Source organism: Lethenteron reissneri, chromosome 31 (assembly GCF_015708825.2).
Source record: "Lethenteron reissneri isolate LAM-NWPU_2019-01 chromosome 31, ASM1570882v1, whole genome shotgun sequence".
NCBI lineage: Eukaryota > Metazoa > Chordata > Hyperoartia > Petromyzontiformes > Petromyzontidae > Lethenteron > Lethenteron reissneri.
Genome location: NC_083809.1, coordinates 5466223 through 5486105, shown reverse-complemented (window position 1 = coordinate 5486105; position 19883 = coordinate 5466223). Strand labels below are relative to the sequence as shown.

The window sequence follows — 19883 nt, the reverse complement described above, 5'->3', positions numbered from 1 at the left end:
GTGTGTCTCTCTCTGTGTCTCTGTGTTGTCTCTCTCTGCTTGTGTCTGTCTATGTGTCTCCGTGTCTGTGTTTTGTCTCTCTCTCAAATTAAGCACTCTTTGGAAGAACGTAATCTACCAGGTAAGGGTGTTGACTTATGTTAGCCGACTCTGTGTTGTTTTGCATTATATTTCTAAGTTTACTAGGTTTTTTTTCTCATTCATTCGTACCTGATGATGATTGCTTTTGTTGCAATCGAAACGTCGTATTATATGATTAAATACATTTTCTTTCTACGCGACTTTACCGAAAGAACCAATAAGTAATTCCTGCAGTCACGAAAGCTCCGAATAAAGTTTACGCAAAGAGATCTTCGGGCGCCGCGGTGGCGAGATGTTATCTCCCTCGCCTGCTAAGCAGGAAGACATGGGTTCGATCCCGACCCTGGCGATACCTGTATATATTTGGAGTCCGGCGTGTTCGCTCTCCCTGTGTATTTTTCTCCAGGTTCGCCGGTTACGTCTTCCACTTTTAGAAAGTTGCGTTTATATTATTTGGCTGCTGCTATAAACTCCAACATGTGATGATAGAAGCAAACTTCGACAAGCTATCACGTGTGGCTAGGTCACCTCCGTAAAAGAGCTAATCGCTCAGTTGGGCTTTACCCGGTAAATAAAATCGTTTAGTTTAGTATGTTTGGAATCACAGCAGTAAGAGACCGTGGATCAGGACATCATCACAATTACTTCACAAAAGTTAAATGGGCATTGGTAGCACATGCCACTAAACGAGATGATGTGTGGGTGCAAGGCTGGTGATGGGAGCAGTAACTAAGGGAGATAACACAACCAATACAGTGACCTCCACGGAGATGGAGCGATGAGATGAGTTAATGTGCAGGAGCGATATGGATTGTGGCATCACAGGACCATGGTGGGGATGTGGTGATGCCATGTATAGGCAATGAAGATGATGATGATGAAGATAGTTTGTGGTAAGTTCAATGAACTGGCTTACCTTTTCCAGTGTTTCTAACTGTTGTATGGTAGAAGGCTTGGCCTGGAACAACAAGAGAAGTTTTAATGTACTGTGTTCATATCAATTCAAGTGTTTTACAATTTATATATTCTTAGCTAGACTTCTACAAACTTTCACTGGTGATACATGACGCCTAAATAACGTTTTACCAATCATCCTCCTTTACGTTTTGCGTTAATTTAAAGTACTTTACAATTCACAGATATCGCAAACGGCCCAAAATATCAACCGCAAAAACAGCAGCTATGCAAACCTGTTCGGCACATCAGCCCCACGGCTAAGAGCAGGTTTGCTGGCAAGTGCATTTGTTGCATTACAGCAAAGCAGAGAGACTGTGGGATTAACCGGGAGAACGAGAAGGCATTTTGACATTGACAAGAAGGAACTCGGATTAGAAAGGTACACCATAGATATCAACCAGGATCCTAGGTCGGGGCTGGACCCGGGTTCGGATATCACTTCGCCAATGGTGTTAGCCGTCACCGGGAATGAAACCCAGATCACTAGTTTCAATGGCACTGGGGCAAGATGTTTAACTTCCTCGCTTGGCATACAGGAGATCATGGGTTCGATCCCGACCCTGACGCCTGTATATTTGGAGTTTGCGTGTTCTCCCCGTGGTCGCGTGGATTTTTCTCCGGATCCTCTGGTTTTTTTCCTTCCACATTTATAAACAACGTCCGTTTGGAGTATTTGGCTGCTATAAATGTCCAGCAGATCAGCCACTTCGTTGAGCTGTCAATTGTGGTCAGGTCGCTTCTGAAAAAGAGCTATGTAGCTCGGTAGGCCTTACCTGGCAAGACGGGAATAGTAATAAGTAATATTTTAAAAAACTTTATAAAAACACGCTTTAATGAAATGTACCATACTAGTAATTGAAAAACTCCACGACTCCAGGAAGTGGCCCCAAAGCTTGCCATAACGTAAGGGGCCGTGGTGATTTACAGCTAACGTCAGTTGACCGTGGACAATTGGAGCCAAGCCGAAACATAACATATAAAAAATAATGTTTTAATATGTTTTTTATTTTTTATAATAGAATCAAGTATTGTCATCAGTATGACATAAGTATACCAAGTTTGCAGTCGATACCACATTGGAAAGTGGGTAAAAACTGAGTTACAATATTTGAGGATACAACGACAACAGAGTTAAATAAAAGCGTGTAAAAAAAGAATAGTAATCCTTCACAGCCATGGCAAGCATCAATAAATAATATTCATTCATTGACCTTATCACTCGAGGCCCATCCTCCTCATAATACCTTCTTGTGTCGTCTTTCCAAACACTGAGGGGGTATGTTTCCCTTCCCAAGGGCTCAATGGGACTCTCTCGCATAACCGTGGCAGGTCAAACATCAACACGACCTTTGGCGAAATCGAATAATTTATACAAATGCTTCGGCGCCCGCCTTTGCCGTAATGACAAAAGTGAGAATTGTAAACACAGTGTTGTTGTTGCCAGGTCCAAAATATTGCCTTCTCGTACCCGATCAGCGTGGCTAAAAAATGCTTGCAGCGATTGGTAAATATCAATTGAGGGCCAATTTAAAGTGATTGGGCCTTTCATAGCCACGGGCCGTACGGATTGAAGTCGAGGGCCGTATTTGGCCTCGGAGCCGGAAGTTCTCCACTCTTGCCCTACCCTCGTCACACGTGTCCCTGTACTTGCCAAATCTTCCACTGCCCCCTTTGCCAAATGCCCCCCCCCGCCCCCACCTCCTGGCATCTATAACAAATTTCCTGCAAATCCCCTTGCCTGCCCCACACCCACAAACTCACTAACCCAACCACTCACCCACCCACACCCCCGACCCACTCACCAACAACAACAACCGCCAATTTGCCACTAAGTGGCGGTGACGTCACCACGGCGCCTGTGCCAGGCTACGTGCACGTTAAGGCCACGCAAAGTGTCGAACGCCCGCTGGCAGGTCACGGGTCAGACCCCAGGTGCCATGGGTTGACTGACTGAAATGATTGGCCAAATGCACCACCTGTGCACCCTACTGTGCCAACAACATCCACCCACTCATCCACCCCACTAACCCCACTCACTCCCCTCACCCACCCATCCACTATCTACCAACCCACTGACCCACCCAACCCAAACTCAGCACACAGTCCCCCCCCCCACCTTCTTTCATTTATAAATCCTCACCACCTGCCGCATGCTCGTCTAACAACGCGACTCCGCGTGCTTGCTGGAAGGCGTTCAAAACGCCGCCACGGTCAGTTGCGCGCTCCTGCCACCGATGCTAGGCTCTGACCAATCTGCCTTTCCCCGAGGGCAAAGCGATCGCCAACCTGTCTCCCCGATGTCCCGCCGACCCGAGCACATCGTTAACGTATCCAGCTCATGTGGGGGTCCTCTACAACTCCGTTACAAGGGGCAGGGGGGCCACGGGGTTTGTCTGGAACCAGCAACGATCCGTCTGGTTGATGTGTGTCGCACGGGGCAATTGTTGAGAGATTGGGAGCTGGGGTGGCTCGTGTTTTGTTAATTTCCTCGCCCGGTATATACAAGGAGATCGTGGGTTTGATCCTTGACGCCTGTTGTTGTATATTTGGAGTTTGCATATTCTCTCTCTCCCCGTGGATTTTTCTCCGGGTCCTCCGGTTTTTCCCCTCTACATTTAGAATCAACATTCTAGATTTGAAACTTTCGTGACTGCAATTATTCATACTCTTAGGTTTTTTCGGTAAAGTCACGTAGGTAGAAATAAATAATAAAAATTATATTAGAAATAAAATAATATAATACTTTATTTCTATTATTATTTGTATTATTTATTTTTATTATTTATTTTACCTACGTGACTTTACCGAAAAAACCTAAGAGTAGAATCAACATCACCACGCGTTTAGAGTCTTTGGCTGCTAGACATGTCCACGTGATCAGACAATTCTGTGGGCAGTCATTTGTGGTCACGTCGCTTCTGAAAGAGCTACGTAGCTCAATGGGGGCCTTGAAATGTAAAATAGAAATAGTCTAATAGTATAGTTTATAGTCTAATCTTTGAGAATTTTTATTTAAGTTAACAACTCTCCATTCTCCGGAAGATTATCCAGGCTGCAGATGAGCCGCGCTCTTACGCGCCCTTAAATGTGCACGTTTGTTTAGTTGGCATCATCACTTTCATCATCACATGAACATCTCTATGCCATTTAACAAACATATTACCATAACCACCCTCAGCAAACATCACCACCATACATAATTACCATACGTAGGCAGCATAATTATCAACTCCACCATTATCAGATAACATCAATACTGTACCAACAACAACCGCCTTTCGCCACTAAGTGGCACTGATGTCACCACAGCGTTTGTGCCAGGCTAGGTGCACTTTGCACCGTCATCACCATCACCACCAACATAATCACCACCACCACCATCACCAGTCACAACACCATCAGCAGCAGAAATGATTACCATCACAATGTTGCCAAACATCACCAGTTTCTGTTGTTGCTATTGACACCAAGGTGCCATCACCAATTAAACATCATCACACATCAGCAGCATCGTAATTTACCACCACCCATCAACATCACAATAACCATCACCACCATTACAATCACAGCTGGGCGGTAAAACAAGGTACCACTTTGTGGACTAGTGGGTTAAACTCAAAACACATTCTCGATGCAAAGACAAAGATCCCCCGTGTAGCCTTAACAAAACTGTGTGGCAAGTGCTGTTAGCGAGCACCTATTAAGACGGGCACAACACACAAGGGGGTTGTGTGGCCAACACCACGCCCGGCCGCCTTTGTCTCCCCCAGTGGCGATGTTTACACACCCACACCAGGTGCTCGTTTGAGGCTGAGTCGACCTAGGGGAGGGCCCGGGACCGGTTCAGATGAATCGTCAGCGGGCGTCGGTGGCCAAGAGCGGTGAAGCGAACCCGGGACGCCGGGTTCAGCAGCGTAAGCGCTACACCACCGCTCCCCACACACACACCCCCACACACAACACCCCCACACACACACCACACCCCACAACAAACAAACCCCACACACAACACCCACAAAACACCCCACACACCCTACACACACACCCCACACTCCCACACACACACACCCCACACACACCAAACCCCACAACACACACCAACATACACAACACCCCACACACACACCACACACACACCCCACACACACAACACACACCACACACCACACACGCAACACCCCCCACACACGCAACACCCCACACACACAACACCCCACACACAACACACCCCACACACAAAACACCCCACACACAACACACCCCACACACAACACACCCCACACACAACACACCCCCACACACAACACACCCCACACACAACACACCCCACACACAACACACCCCACACACAACACACCCCACACACAACACACCCCACACACACAACACCCCACACACAACACACCCCACACACAACACACCCCACACACACAACACCCCACACACAAAACACCCCACACACAAAACACACCACACACACAACACCCCACACACAACACACCCCACACACAAAACACCCCACACACACAACACCCCACACACAACACACCCCACACACAACACACCCCACACACACACACCCCACACACAACACACCCCACACACAACACACCCCACACACAACACACCCCACACACAACACACCCCACACACACCACACCCCACACACACAACACCCCCCACACACACCACACCCCACACACACCACACCCCACACACAACAACACCCCCCCACACACAACACCCCCCACACACAACACCCCCCCACACACAACACCCCCCCACACACAACACCCCCCCACACACAACACCCCCCCACACACAACACCCCCCCCACACACAACACCCCCCCACACACACACCCCCCCACACACAACACACCCCACACACAACACACCCCACACACAAAACACCCCACACACACAAAACACCCCACACACACAAAACACCCCACACACACAAAACACCCCCCCACACACAAAACACCCCACACACACAACACCCCCCCACACACAACACACCCCACACACAAAACACCCCACACACACAACACCCCCCCACACACAACCCCCCCCCACACACAACACCCCCCCACACACAACACACCCCACACACAAAACACCCCACACACACAACACCCCCCCACACACACAAACCACAACTCCACACAACACACCCCACACACACAACACCCCCCACACACAACACCCCCCACACACAAAACACCCCACACACACAACACCCCCCCACACACAACACCCCCCCACACACAACACCCCCCACACACAACACCCCCCCACACACAATCGCAAGACCCCCCCCCCACCACCACGTCGCCGTTATTTCGTCGCCGATCGTTGTAACTTGAAAGCGTCAATTCGCGTCCGAAAGTTTCCCGAACGCAACAGCAGCCTGCGGGCTCACCCTTCGGAAGCGCGACACGAGGACTCCCATCGCCGCCTGCCGCTTGCCGCTGTTAACAAGCGAATGGTGGTGGAAACAAAAGACACCCACACCACGAACACCACTACTAACCACCACCACCACTACCACCACCACCAGCACCACCACGCTGGCAACACGAAACAAGGCCGAGGAGATATTTCTCGGGGCTAAGACGATTCGCCCGCGAAGATCTCTGGGCTCGCTTCACGAACGAAGCAAAAGTTGTACGAATCGTAAAGGTTGTGGTTGGTTGTGGTGTTGGTTGTGGTTGTGGTGTTGGTGGTGGTGGGATATTAACTTTGATTACCACCGTCCGCACTGTACACAACGACGCAAGCGAATGGGCGCGGACTCGAGATTTGAAATCCCACTACGGATAAGCGGCGAGGTCTCCTGTCCTCGAAGCCGATTCGTCGGGGTGAGTTGAAGCGACAGCCAATGGGGAAGGGCGGTGGGGGGGCAGTTGCGGTGGTTGGTGGGGACGGCGCTCGATTTGGACCAATGGGGAGGCGCGGAATCGCATGCCGATGCGCGTCAGTTGTGTGGAATTTGGTGCGTACGTCAGAGCCGCGGTGACGTCACGCGAGGGGTGTGTCACGCAGGCAGACGAAGAGCCACGTGGAAATTTAAAAAAAGCGAATTAATTTGCACCGCTGCATTCGTCAATGACGCTATGCGTGACCTTTTAAAATAAAAACAATATATGTAACATAGGCGACGTTTCGGCTAATGGCCCTTCTTCCGAAGGCGACGTTTAGGGCAATGACCTTTAAAAAAAAATTCATGTGAAAAAGGGGTGAGTGCCCGAAACGTCGCTTATTTGACGTTTGATTTTAGGGCAGCACAGTGTTACGCGCTAAGGATAGTTGTCCGAAACGTCGCCAATTATATATTTGTTTATTTCTTAACAAGGATACAGTGTTACATGAAGGACAACAGAGGCGTCGCGGTGGCTAGGAGATGTTAACTACCTCGCCTGGTATGCAGGAGGTCGTGGATTCGATGCCGACCCTGACTGCCTGCTGCTGTATATTTGGCGTTTGAGTGTCTCTCTCCATTTAGAGACGTGCGCTTTGGAATATTTGGCTGCTGCTATAATTTTCCACGTGAAAAGCCACTTCACTGAGATTTCATTTGTGACCAGGTCGCTTCTGAATTAGAGCTATCTGGTAAAATATATTTAAAAAAGTTTATTAGTTTATACTGCATGTGTTTCCTCTCAAGACAGTGACAACGAATGCGTTACATAGTTTTTTTTTTTACTATTTGTCGAATTAAGAAATAGCTTAGGGTCGCAAGCTGAGTCTGGGATTACATTTACGTGTATGCACTCTGTATGTTGAACTTCATTCGCACCGTACGTAGCCAATTGTGCTAATCAGAGGTGCGAAACTTGCATACAAGTCAGACAACCACATCGGGAGCAGTGGAGTGTTGTCGCTGCGATGTCTGCCTTCGTTAGGTCTCTGTTCCAGGATGCTGCAGAGTTAAAAAAACAATTACACGCTTTTATTATTTAACTTATATTTAACTCTGTTGTCGTTGTTGTTATTCTTGGTTCTTTCGGTAAAGTCACGTAGAAGGGAAATAACAAAATAAAACTCTTATTATTTTATTATTTCCCTTCTACGTGACTTTACCGAAAGAACCAAGAAGATGAATCCCTGCAGCCACGAAAGCTTTAATTCGAAATTTAAGTCGTTGTCATATCCTCAAATCTTGTAACTCAATTTTAACCCACTTCCCAATGTGATATCGACTGCAAACTTGGTATACTTATGTCATACTGATGACAATACCATATTCTATCATAAAAAAATAAACCAAAACAATTGTAAACTATCTTTATACACGGCTTTCTATGAACTCTTGTTGTATCCTCAAATATTGTAACTCAATTTTCACCCACTTCCCAATGTGGTATCGACTGCAAACTTGGTATACTTATGTCATACTGATGACAATACCATATTCTATTAAAAAATATATAAAAAGTATTTTTAAACATTCATTTTTACATGTTATGTTTCTGCTTGGGTCTAATTGTCCACGGCCACTGTCTGGAGTCACGGAGTTCTGCCATTACGAGGAGGGTACATTTTATTAAAGCGTGTTTTAAAAAAAATTCAATATTACTTCTTTATTTTCCATTTGTGCATCTGCTGCAGCCACGGTCTGTGGGGATGCCCTTTCGGGTGGACCATGAGCTTCGTGCAAGACCTTAAATACCGCATGGCTAACCGGGGTCCCGTAGAAATATATACTCTTAGTTTTTTCTGTAAAGTCACGTAGGTAAAAAATGAGATTAAAATTAATAAAAATATAATAATAAAAAATCACGACGTTTCGGAGGCAACACAAGTCTCCGTCATCAGGTGGGACCGTCACAGCCAGATTTGCTACATCAAGTGAGACAGGGATTCCAAGATGCAAGTTCTTAAATACAAGTTAAGGGGGAGGAGAGTGGGGGGGGCTTATCAGAATGTGGTAGCCAATGAATGGAACGTATCAGGAGGGGGGGGCGGGGCTAAAAGAGAGCACGAGGTGCACGTCCCGTAGAAATATCTGCTTAAAATCCCAGATATCAACGCAAGCCGCACGTTCACACACGAACTTCAAGGGGCCCCTTTCTCGGTAACAGACGTGACCTCGCATGCTCAAGTCAGGGGCTGATGATGTTGCCAGGTCAAATATAATCCCCTAATCCTCGACCACCGATTCTGCGGCCGCGAATATACTCGCGGTGACAGAAGCGACCTCGCATGCTAAAATTAGAAAGGAAGCGTTGTCAGGTCGAAAATAATCTACAGTATTACCCTTTCTGTGTAGCCTGTGCTGCCTGAAATAAAAATATATTAAAGACGACGTTTTGAGCAAACGGTCCTTCTTCAAAGAACATTTTTACGTGCCATGAATAAGGGCCATTCCCCAAAACGTTGCCTATCAACAATAATTTGATTATTTGACTTACTGGCAGCCGCACTAATCGGGCACTAATTGTTTGGCGATGCTGCTGCTGCTGCTGCTGCGTTGGCAGTGGTGCATGAACAACAACAATGCAACCCAAATGATGATATCTGTACCGGTTGCTGGGACCACCTTATTTTCCAATTCGCACTGACCAGCGTGGTGAAGTATGGTCAACCCCCACCCCCCATGACTAACACGCAACCATCCAACCCTTGACACCCCTCTCCCCCCCGTCCCCACAAAAATTGCATTCGACCTATTACTATTCTTATTTAATACATGGGGCTTGTTTCTAGCGATAATATTCCATCGTGTACCGTTCACACCGCCATGCAGTTATTGACATGCCAGACATTGCGTTGTTGCGTAACTCTCTTAGGGAGAGAGTTATGGAGTTAGGGAGATAGTTACGCCATACACAACGGCCCTTTTAGAATGACGACACATCTGCGCTTGTAGACAGACGCCATCAATAGAGCTACTTCCCTCTATCCACAAACACGCCTTGCAAAACAGAGAACTGACTAAATCGAATTATCTTAGCTCAGTGGTTCTTAACTTTTACAGCAGCCTTGCACCCCTTTGGTTCTTAATCGTAAAAAAAACTGTACAATGTTAATAAATACATCGGTTTTGATGAAAAAAAGTATTTGTACTTACGTGCCCCTGCTTGCTCTTTAGTTCTTTCGGTAAAGTCACGTAGGTATAAAATAAAATAAATTCAATCACGACGTATCGATTGCAACACGAAAAAAACAATTCTTGCTGTGGGTTTCCCACCTGATGATGGTCGCTTGTGTTGCAATCGAAACGTCGTGATTTAATTTATTTTATTTTATACCTACGTGACTTTACCGAAAGAACCAAAGAGTATGGATCCCTCTAGATTTGAAGTATGGATCCCTGCAGTCACGAAAACTTCTAATCTAGATTGCCCCTGCTTAATTTGTTTTTTCTAAGAAGACCTGGCCATGTCTCGCACCCCCAGAAAGGGCATCTCGCACCCCAAGGGCATCTCGCGAGATGCACCCCAGGTTAAGAACCACTGTCTAAGGCCAACATCCCTCGCCCCCAAATGAATGTGATGGTTGTTTGTGTGTGTGTGTAGCCATTGCTGACGGAGCTGACAGCGTCAATCATTGAGAACCCGGTCTGACCACAATGATCAACCTTCTTGGTTCTTTCGGTAAAGTCACGTAGAAGGGAAGTAATAAAATAATAAAAATAAAACATAATAAAACAATTCTCACGACGTTTCGGCTACAACGCAAGCAGCCGTCTTCTTAAATTGTTATGTTCCAAAGCTGTTGCCATTTCTATAGGTGAGGCAAAATCGGTAACCGGTTCTTACCAGTTTTCATGCCACTATTGGTAATGCAATAATAAAAGCGGATTGAACACATCGGACTTTAAACGCGAGTAGCCATCCCAGCTGCACTGTGTCTGTGTTATTTTTTTGTCAACTCCATTTGCTTGAGAATGTTGGCTCCATCCCAGAATGTGTGTTCTGGGGCCGGTCACAGCGTCAGGGCTTGGCCTGGGTTTTCATTCCCTGCGTCCGAGAAATAAATTTACCACCGGCCATGCAGGTCAGACCACAGGAACATTTTACCTTAATTTGACATTAAGCAATGCATGTATGTATGTTGAACTTCCTTCGCACCGTACGTAACCAACCGTGCTAATCGGATGTATTGTTTTTTATCCACAGACAGACCGGTCTTGACCTTGAACTCAACAAATACTTTTTTTGTGGAAACCTGTTAATCGGGGGTATGTCTGAGAAAGAGGGGCCCAATTTATTAGCTGAGCTGAGTTATTTTTTGGCACAGGTTCGATGCCATTGAGTAATGAATGCCCGTTGTCGACTTGTCTACGGAAACCTGCAGGTTACACCATGGTCACCTGATTACGGTAAAAGAAACAAACAATATATATGAACAATGCAAACAATTTAACACGATCAAGTTTCGAATGGCAACGTCATTAATCAACATTGTACAACCAACACAAATAATTCAACGAGACAATTAATTCGATTTGCCTTGTTTATATATACTAACTTGAGTTAACTTTAAAAGATTAGGTTTTTTTTGGCCAGTACAATGATCTGCATTTGTTTCTGGGGTCGATCACGTGCTGGTGGTGGTAATGGTGCTGGCGGGCACGACATGGGCTGAAGAAGAGATGGACTGATGCATATGGGAGGATGTGGAGCTGAGTGGACTTGCCAACGACTGGTACCAGCGGTGTCAATATCGGCCTCTATATAGCAGGCTCGTGAAGGACGCTACTGGGCAGTTGGACGCAGTCGCCCTCCAGCAACAACGGAGGGCAGAGGAGCGACGTTCACAACAACGAGCGGAGCACCGGGCGGATTAAAATGCAGCAAGTTGGCACAGTAGGGGGTGCAGCTGGTGCATCTACCGGTCATCTCAGCCAGGCAACCCATGGCACCTTGGTATGTCCAGAGACCTGTCAGCGAGCCTTGGACACTTCACGTGGCCTCAATGTGCACCTGGCCTGGTACAGGCGCCGTGGTGACGCCACCGTCACTTCGTGGCGAACGGCGGGTATCGGTATTTCGCTGGTGGTGGTAGTGGTGATGGTGACGGTAGCGGTGATGGTGGTGGTAGCGGTGATGGTGACGGTAGCGGTGATGGTGGTGGTAGCGGTGATGGTGATGATGTTGGTAATAGTTTGACGCCAATATTTTTGTATGTCAGCGATAGCTGAAGACGTTGAGATTATTTAGATAATTTTGCTGCTATAAATTTAGATAATTTTGCTGCTATAAATTCAGATAATTTTGCTGCTATCAATTTAGATATTTTTGCTGCTATAAATTCAGATTATTTTGCTGCTATAAATTTAGATAATTTTGCTGCTATAAATTTAGATAATTTTGCTGCTATCAATTTAGATAATTTTGCTGCTATAAATTTAGATTATTTTGCTGCTATAAATTTAGATAATTTTGCTGCTATCAATTTAGATTATTTTGCTGCTATAAATTTAGATTATTTTGCTGCTATAAGTTTAGATTCTTTTGCTGCTATCAATTTCCACGTCATAAGCCACCTCGTCGAGCTAGAATTTGCGGCCAGGTCGTTTCTGACCAAGAAGCCTAATAGATCACTGGGCTTTCCTTGGTAAGGTAAAAATAGTTCGTTTTAATTGTATATCTTTTTAAAAGTGATTTGCTTCCTTTTATACTTTGCACTCCTACCGTGTCTTTGTATTTTAACGTTCTGACCCGCCCCTACTAGACATCTGTAAAAAAAAGAGATAGCTTATCGGATAAACAAAAATTCTGATTCCGGTTTCTGACTGAATTCAACACCAGCATGAGAATGACGACGTTTCGCTCTGTGAGCTTCTTGAGGTGATGGCTTCGTCAGCTGACTGCTGCGCATGGATTTGAGGAACCCAACCTGACCACTTCATTTGCCCATTTTCATCGAACGTGACAAGACTCAAGATAACGACTCGCGTCGTTGTGGAGAATATCGATCACGATAATGACAAGCAACGTATCCCGTGTCTCCACAGTAAACTAAATAAATTACATTCTATTCTCAACTAAGCAGCCGCACTGCCTTCTGGGAGTGTGTAATTTTAACAGAATTGTCTCAAGACAGTCACTGGTCTGGAGCGGTTTTGACATGGCAATGTCTCATCAGCAACGTCAGGCCGCTGGGATTGTTGGGTGACGGAATTAATGAAGGAGGAGAGACCCCCCCCCCCCCCCCCATCGCACGGTGCAGTATAATCTGCCGTGAAGTCTGGATCAGAAATACGAACACCGACAAATAAAAATATTTTTTGCAGAAAAATCATTCCAACCGGCACGGCCGATTTGGATTTCGTGTCTTTGACCCCCCCTCCCCCCGGTCCACCTCCGGATAACACGCCGTGCAACAATCAGGGAGTCGCGTGCGACTGATTGCTTTACCAGACGCCTCGCTTATCGCCCGAGAAATCATAATATATGTTTAAAAAAAAACTGATGGACAAATAACTCGGCAATAATTCACGACCATGCAAATCCGAGCAATGCGAAACATCTCTAATATGAAATATAATAGGCTGATCTGGATCAAAGCAATTTCACATACGATTTAAAATGCCTCCAACTATATATAAAGTTTAACAATTTAACATAATTTAACACGCCTCCGTCTATACATATACGTAGCATGCAAGAAATATATTTTCTCCCTCCCTCACATAGTCTTTATCAGACTGCCGGGAAAAGTGCTGTTAGCGAACACCTATTAAAAGTCAATTCTAGATTTGAAGCTTTCGTGACTGCAAGGATTCATACTCTTAGGTTTTTTCGGTAAAGTCACGTAGGTAAAAAAAATAGAAATAAAATAAAATAATTATTTAATATTTTTTTTTTTACATAAAATAAACATTTTATTTTATTTCTATTATTATTTTTATTATGTATTTGTATTTTTAGCTACGTGACTTTACCGAAAAAACCTAAGACTATTAAAAGTCGTCACGGAACACGAGGCAATGGTGTGACCGGCAGGTACGCCAGGCCGCCTTTGTCTTTCCAGTGCTGGCGTTTACACCGTGTTCTTTTATCGGTTTATCCAGGATTCCGATCCGAGCGTCGTATATTGTAGTATACGACTCACACCGTACACTGATCCTCAAGACGTATATTATTGGTATACGGCTCACACCGTACACTGCACACTGATTAAAAACGAGCTGAATGGGGTTCAATAGAACTCACAGACAAGCAACACCTTTTGTGCAAGACCCAACGTAGAAGATGCCTGGGGTTTGATCTCCCACGAAGCTCGTGGTCCACTCCTTAACCGCATCCGCTGCACAAACCCATGGCTGCAGTAGATGCGGACGATACCCGATGCACGCGTGAACAACTCTCTGGCGGTGTGCGACTGTGGTTCATCCAGAACAGAGGCCGTAACGACGTATAACGACGCAGATACATCGCGACGATTGACACTAACCCGCTGCTCCTGCTTCGACGCGGTTATCCGGCTTGACCACCTGGATGTGAGATTGCAGTTCAGCATCGGCGACATCAGCAGCCGTTCGACAAGAAGAGGATTCAGAACGTCACTCCTCGTGCTCACCAGTGGACGGTATACCGACTGTACGCTGATATTTCATTGTCAAACACACGTGTCTTTTTTGATAAAAAAAAAACACTGCAAATCAAATCTAGATCGCCCCTTTGGTCCATTATTCTTTTGTTCCCGAGATATATATCTAAAGCACTTAATAATTAATTTTATATCAAGCTGGCAAAAAAAAACTCACGGCGAAAACATGTATCTGCTCTGATTTAAAGCTGTCGTGACTGCAGGGATTAATATTCTTGGTTCTTTCGGTAAAGTCACGTAGAAGGGAAACAATAAAATAATAAAAATATTAAACAATAAAATAATAAAAATAATAAACAATAAAATTATCACGACGTTTCGACTGCAACACAAGCAATCATCATCTTGCTGTGGGTTTCACACCTGATGATGATTGCTTGTGTTGCAGTCGAAACGTCGTGAGAATTGTATAGTTTTCTATTTTTATTATTTTATTGTTTCCATTCTACGTGACTTTACCGAAAGAACTAAAAATATGTATCTGCTCATTATATATTGTCTGCGCATAGCATACATATACAATCCTAAAATGTCGTGATGCTATTGTACAATATGACTGGCGTAGAATTTCTGTATGCACTATTTGAAACTCAGTTATTTAAACTATTTTTTTTATTTTACCAGGTAAGGCCCACTGAGCAATGTGGCTCTTTTTCAGAAGCCACCTGGCCACAAATGTCAGCTCAACGAAGTGGCTCATCGCGTGTGGAAATGTATAACAGCCAAATACTCGAAATGCGTACTCTTAGGTTCTTTCGGTAAAGTCACGTAGGTAAAAAATAATAATAAAATTAAATAATTATAAATGAAAATAACTAAATTAAATCACGACGTTTCGGAAGCAACACAAGCCTCCGTCATCAGGTGTAACTGCTCCATTAAAATTACTGTAGCTACAGTGATTTAATTAAGTTATTTTCATTTATTATTATTATTTTATTATTATTATTATTTTACCTACGTAACTTTACGGAAAGAACCTAAGAGTATGAATCCTTGCAGTCACGAAAGCTTAAAATCTAGAACTCTAAATGCGTGTTTTGTGGAGGGGAAAACCGGAGGAACCGGAGAAAAAAATCAACGCGACCACGGGGAGAGAGAGACAAGCAGACACCAAATATACAGCAGGCGTCAGGGTCGGGATCGAACCAACGAACTCCTGTATACCAGGCAAGGTAGTGAACAGTTTAACACGTTAGGCTTTCGCGACCAATATCATCCATAATACAGGGTTTTTTTGGGGTTATATCAATTGATTTTAATAATGTTGAAGTTCTGCGCAAAACAGGTTACTAATTAGAGAATATATCGCAATTGAAAGAAATCAAAATAATTGTAACTGTTCGGATAGCTACCTACTTGGAAGCTAATAATCAAATAATACATTGTTTAAATGCATGCCTATGCAGGCCACCATACTTCAATAGGGATTATCGCTGGCACGGATATTTTAGTACACACAATGGACAGAAAGTCCAAGATCAGCGTGCTCGCAAAATGCGCATGCATAATGTATGTTGATTAATTACCACATCTACGCCTCTATTTAAGGAATGAAACAGGTTGACTTCTCCACATATCTCTCTGTCGGCTGATGAAGCTAGTTGTAATTACTGGCGAAACGTCGTACTCAGATTTGTAAGTGTTGTGGCTTGGCTCTCCAACACACCGGTGTGCTGTACTAATAATATACTACACTATACACTACACTATACACTGCACTACTATACACTACACTATACACTACACTATACACTCCACTACTATACACTTCACTATACACTAGTACTGTACTAGTAACGAATTGGCACGTTCAATTTACGTGACAACCCTTACTATAGTTGGCTGTGTCGGGTGGTGGTGGGTTTAACGACACATGTCTATATTTACGCGATCTAACCCCTCCCCCCAAAACCCCCCTGTATTATGGAAGGTAGTTAACATCTCGCCACCGTGGCGGTACGTGCGCCAGCAGTGTAAAGTCCAGTGGTACGCGGTGGCTTAGGCCCTCACAATCATAACGGTGGACAAGTGCGACCCTCGGTCTGGGTGCGGGGCAGATGCAGCCGCATGAACGGCACTTCACGCGAAATCAGCGGTGTTTTTTGTTAATCCTTTATATTAAGTTCGCTTGCTTGCTTGCGTGCTTGCGTGCTTGCTTGCTTGCTTACGACCGTGCAAATCTTTCGGTCGTTTTTTAACACACTTCCCGTGATCCAATCGAGCTGACATTTTCCACACAGACTCGTTGTGTGTAACAATTTTTTTAATATTTAATTACCAATTGCTTAATGCTGGCAGACAATCATCTGACCAATAGGTGGCAGCCATCTCAAGCCAGAGGACGAGAGGACTCTAGCCGCCACGCATATAAAGGATTTAGAGTGAAAAACTTTGTTTTTACGGGTTAATTTTTTTAAGCACTCAATAGAATATACTCGGCCACCACCACAGCAATGCGGAATTGCACGCCATAGTCAGCGCAGGTCGGTGAGGCTGATGGAGAGGGCGGCTCCAAAACTGTTTCTAAAATGTCATCGCGGATATCAAGAAACGCGAGTGTCTGGAATCAAACTCGGGTCGCCGCGGTTCGTAGCGCAGGGCGCTAACCACAGCTGCTGTACCGCCACGTGAGCTGCCCCAGCGATGACGTCAACAGATAAACACGGCAAGACAACGATCCCTCGTATCGCCTTCATGGCACGAGTTCATCTCTGACGGCCAACGCGGTCCACGAGGGTGCTGGGAGGCGAGCACCACCGCGCGAGGGATCTCGTTTGAGGCTGAGTCGACCTAGGGGAGACCCAGGACCGATCACTGGTGTTGGCCGTGGGCGGGAATGGAATTCTACTGATAGACATCTGTGACGAAGAGCTTTATAGCTCATCGGATTCCACCGGTATGAATACATATTCTGATTCTGAACTCGGGTCGCCGGCTTCGTTGCACAGGGCACAAGACACGCACAGATACACCATCGTAATAATATGGAACCTTACATCATCGGCATCACCGATGCTACTGCTTCAATTGCGTTTTCATAACATAGTTCTTATGAGTGCATTGTGTATTGTTTTGTCTAACATGGTTTTTGGATTTAAAAAAAAAATATTATTGAATACAGTCACCAACCATCATTGTCCAGAGACTGTAACAGCACAACGCTACTGTCATGTTTCCGCCATACAACATGGGAACAACATACACCGGATCACGGACGTTTCAACAATTTCGTGCGAGGCAATTAACTTAAAAGCCCACGTGCGTGTGAATGAATGAACGACGCTGCGTGGGTGTACTGTACACGATAACGCTCTGTAATTAGTACGTTCGTAAATCCACTTATCCGTACACGGTAATGCTTGTGATAAAATGTGCTTCGGTGGCCTTGATTATGAAATGTTTAGTAAGTGAATTAAATCAAGTGGGTGCACGACGCGTAAAGACAAAGGTCCGCCGTATAGCCTCTAACAGGCTGTTGGGGCAAGTGCTATTAGCGAGCACCTATGAAGAAGGCTGGTAGGGTACACGAGGGGGTGTGTGGTGGCCAGCACCACGCCCGCCCGCCCGCCTTTGTCTCCCCAGTGGCGATGTTCACACACCGCACCAGGTACTCATTTGAGGACTGAGTCGACCTAGGGGAAGCCCAGGACCGGTTCAGATAATCGTCACTGGTTGTTGGTGGCCGTGAGCGGGCAGACACACACTGCACACGTACGCGTGTGTAGTGTACACGTGTGTGCACATACCATGGGGAGCAGTGGTATAGCGGTTAGCGTGCTGCGCTATGTACCCGGAGAGCCGAGTTCGATTCCCGCTCACGGCGAATAACAGTGGGGAATATCTGAACCGGTTCGGGACCTCCCCTAGGTCGACTCAGCCTTAACATTGCTCCCCGTGTGTAAACGTCAGCAATGGGGAGAGCAAGCGCCGCCGGGTGTGGTGTTGACCATCCACGTCCTCGTGTGCCGTGCCGGCCTTCACAGGTGCTGCTCCTCGCTTAATGGCACTTGCCCCAACAGCCTGTTAAAGGCTACACGGGGGATCTTTGTCTTTGTCTAGTGGATTCAACTGAGTCACAGACATACTCTTGAAGGCAACACATTTATTTAACACCAACACACGAGGTAACTGCCCCTTAACAGATTAACAACCTATGGTGGTGACTGACCAGGCTAACTACACTAATTACCACGTAACTGCTACTACGGGACGGGACAAAAGCTCGGGTCGAGGTCCACGTGTTGGGGACTCGTAGGACGTAGACGAAGGCTTCTTCAGGATGAACAACAACGCCGGCCCCTCTGAGGGACTGGCTGAGATCCTCTGGGGCGTGGCTGGCTAACGCCCTTGGCCACGCCCACCTTCCAGAATCCTCGAGCAGGATCTCGACCCGGACCACGTGACCACCCCTAGCCCCCACTTGGGGCCCCTTTGTAGACTTAACCGGTAACGTGTCCTCTCGGGTCAACCAGAGTGTCATGGCCTTTAGGAACCCCTTCCCTTCGGCCAGCACTCTCACACCCGATCCTCTAGGGCTGGCACTGCACGCCGAGCGTGATGTCACACAGCGCTATCAATCAGCGCTGACCGAGCCCCTCTAGGGCCGGGAGTAGAGCCACACCATAGCGGTGTCCGCGATGTCATTACATCGCACGCCGTGCCTCTCTGGCACTGAACAGTGACATTCGGCGATGTCACTACATCTGTACACGCTATCCGATACGGCGTCCACCGAGAGAGACAGGAGCATGTGTTGAGGGTGGATCGTTACATTGCACCGTTACTTATCTTGCGATAGGAATATGGATTGAGGCAATTCATAGGGACAAGCAATGCTGACTTCCCAACAAGGTAGGTATCTATTTTATCGACCCGTGGAGGGAGGAATGATGGGTTGAGTTATCTAGCGCGGAGCTATTTGGCTCAGAATCAGGGTAAATATGAGACACGTTTATAATGTGTAAACTTTACACACTGCAAGTTAAATTAAAAATTGTCCGTAATGTTTTACGTGTATGATTACTTAAAGTAGATATATGAAGTAGTAATGTTTATATGTAACGTGTACAGTCCCTTTGTCAAACCACCGCTGGATGAGGGCCTCCTCTCTCCCTAGGCCGTATTGGTCATGGGCGGTCGATTGACCATACTTCACCAGCCTGGTCAGTGCGGTGTGTAGAGGGGATGAAGGTTGATGGTGAAAAACAAGTGCGTAGAACTATGAATAGACTTTATCATTATTTATTTGACTATTTATGTGGGCATCTCTCTATGTGC

At 45.9% G+C, this 19883-nt stretch overlaps 1 protein-coding gene across 1 annotated transcript in view; it reads right to left on the bottom strand.

Moving 5' to 3' along the window:
• Window positions 1–6825, bottom strand: part of LNPK (lunapark, ER junction formation factor) — a 29757-nt gene extending 22932 nt beyond the window's left edge. Inside the window, exons 1-2 of the mRNA XM_061563382.1 lie at window positions 6463–6825; window positions 998–1039 (exon numbers count right to left, since the gene is read on the bottom strand). Of these exons, the coding sequence (XP_061419366.1) occupies window positions 998–1039; window positions 6463–6492 (72 nt within the window). The 5' untranslated portion in view covers window positions 6493–6825. The remainder of the gene's footprint in view (window positions 1–997; window positions 1040–6462) is intronic.
• Window positions 6826–19883: the final 13058 nt, after the last annotated feature.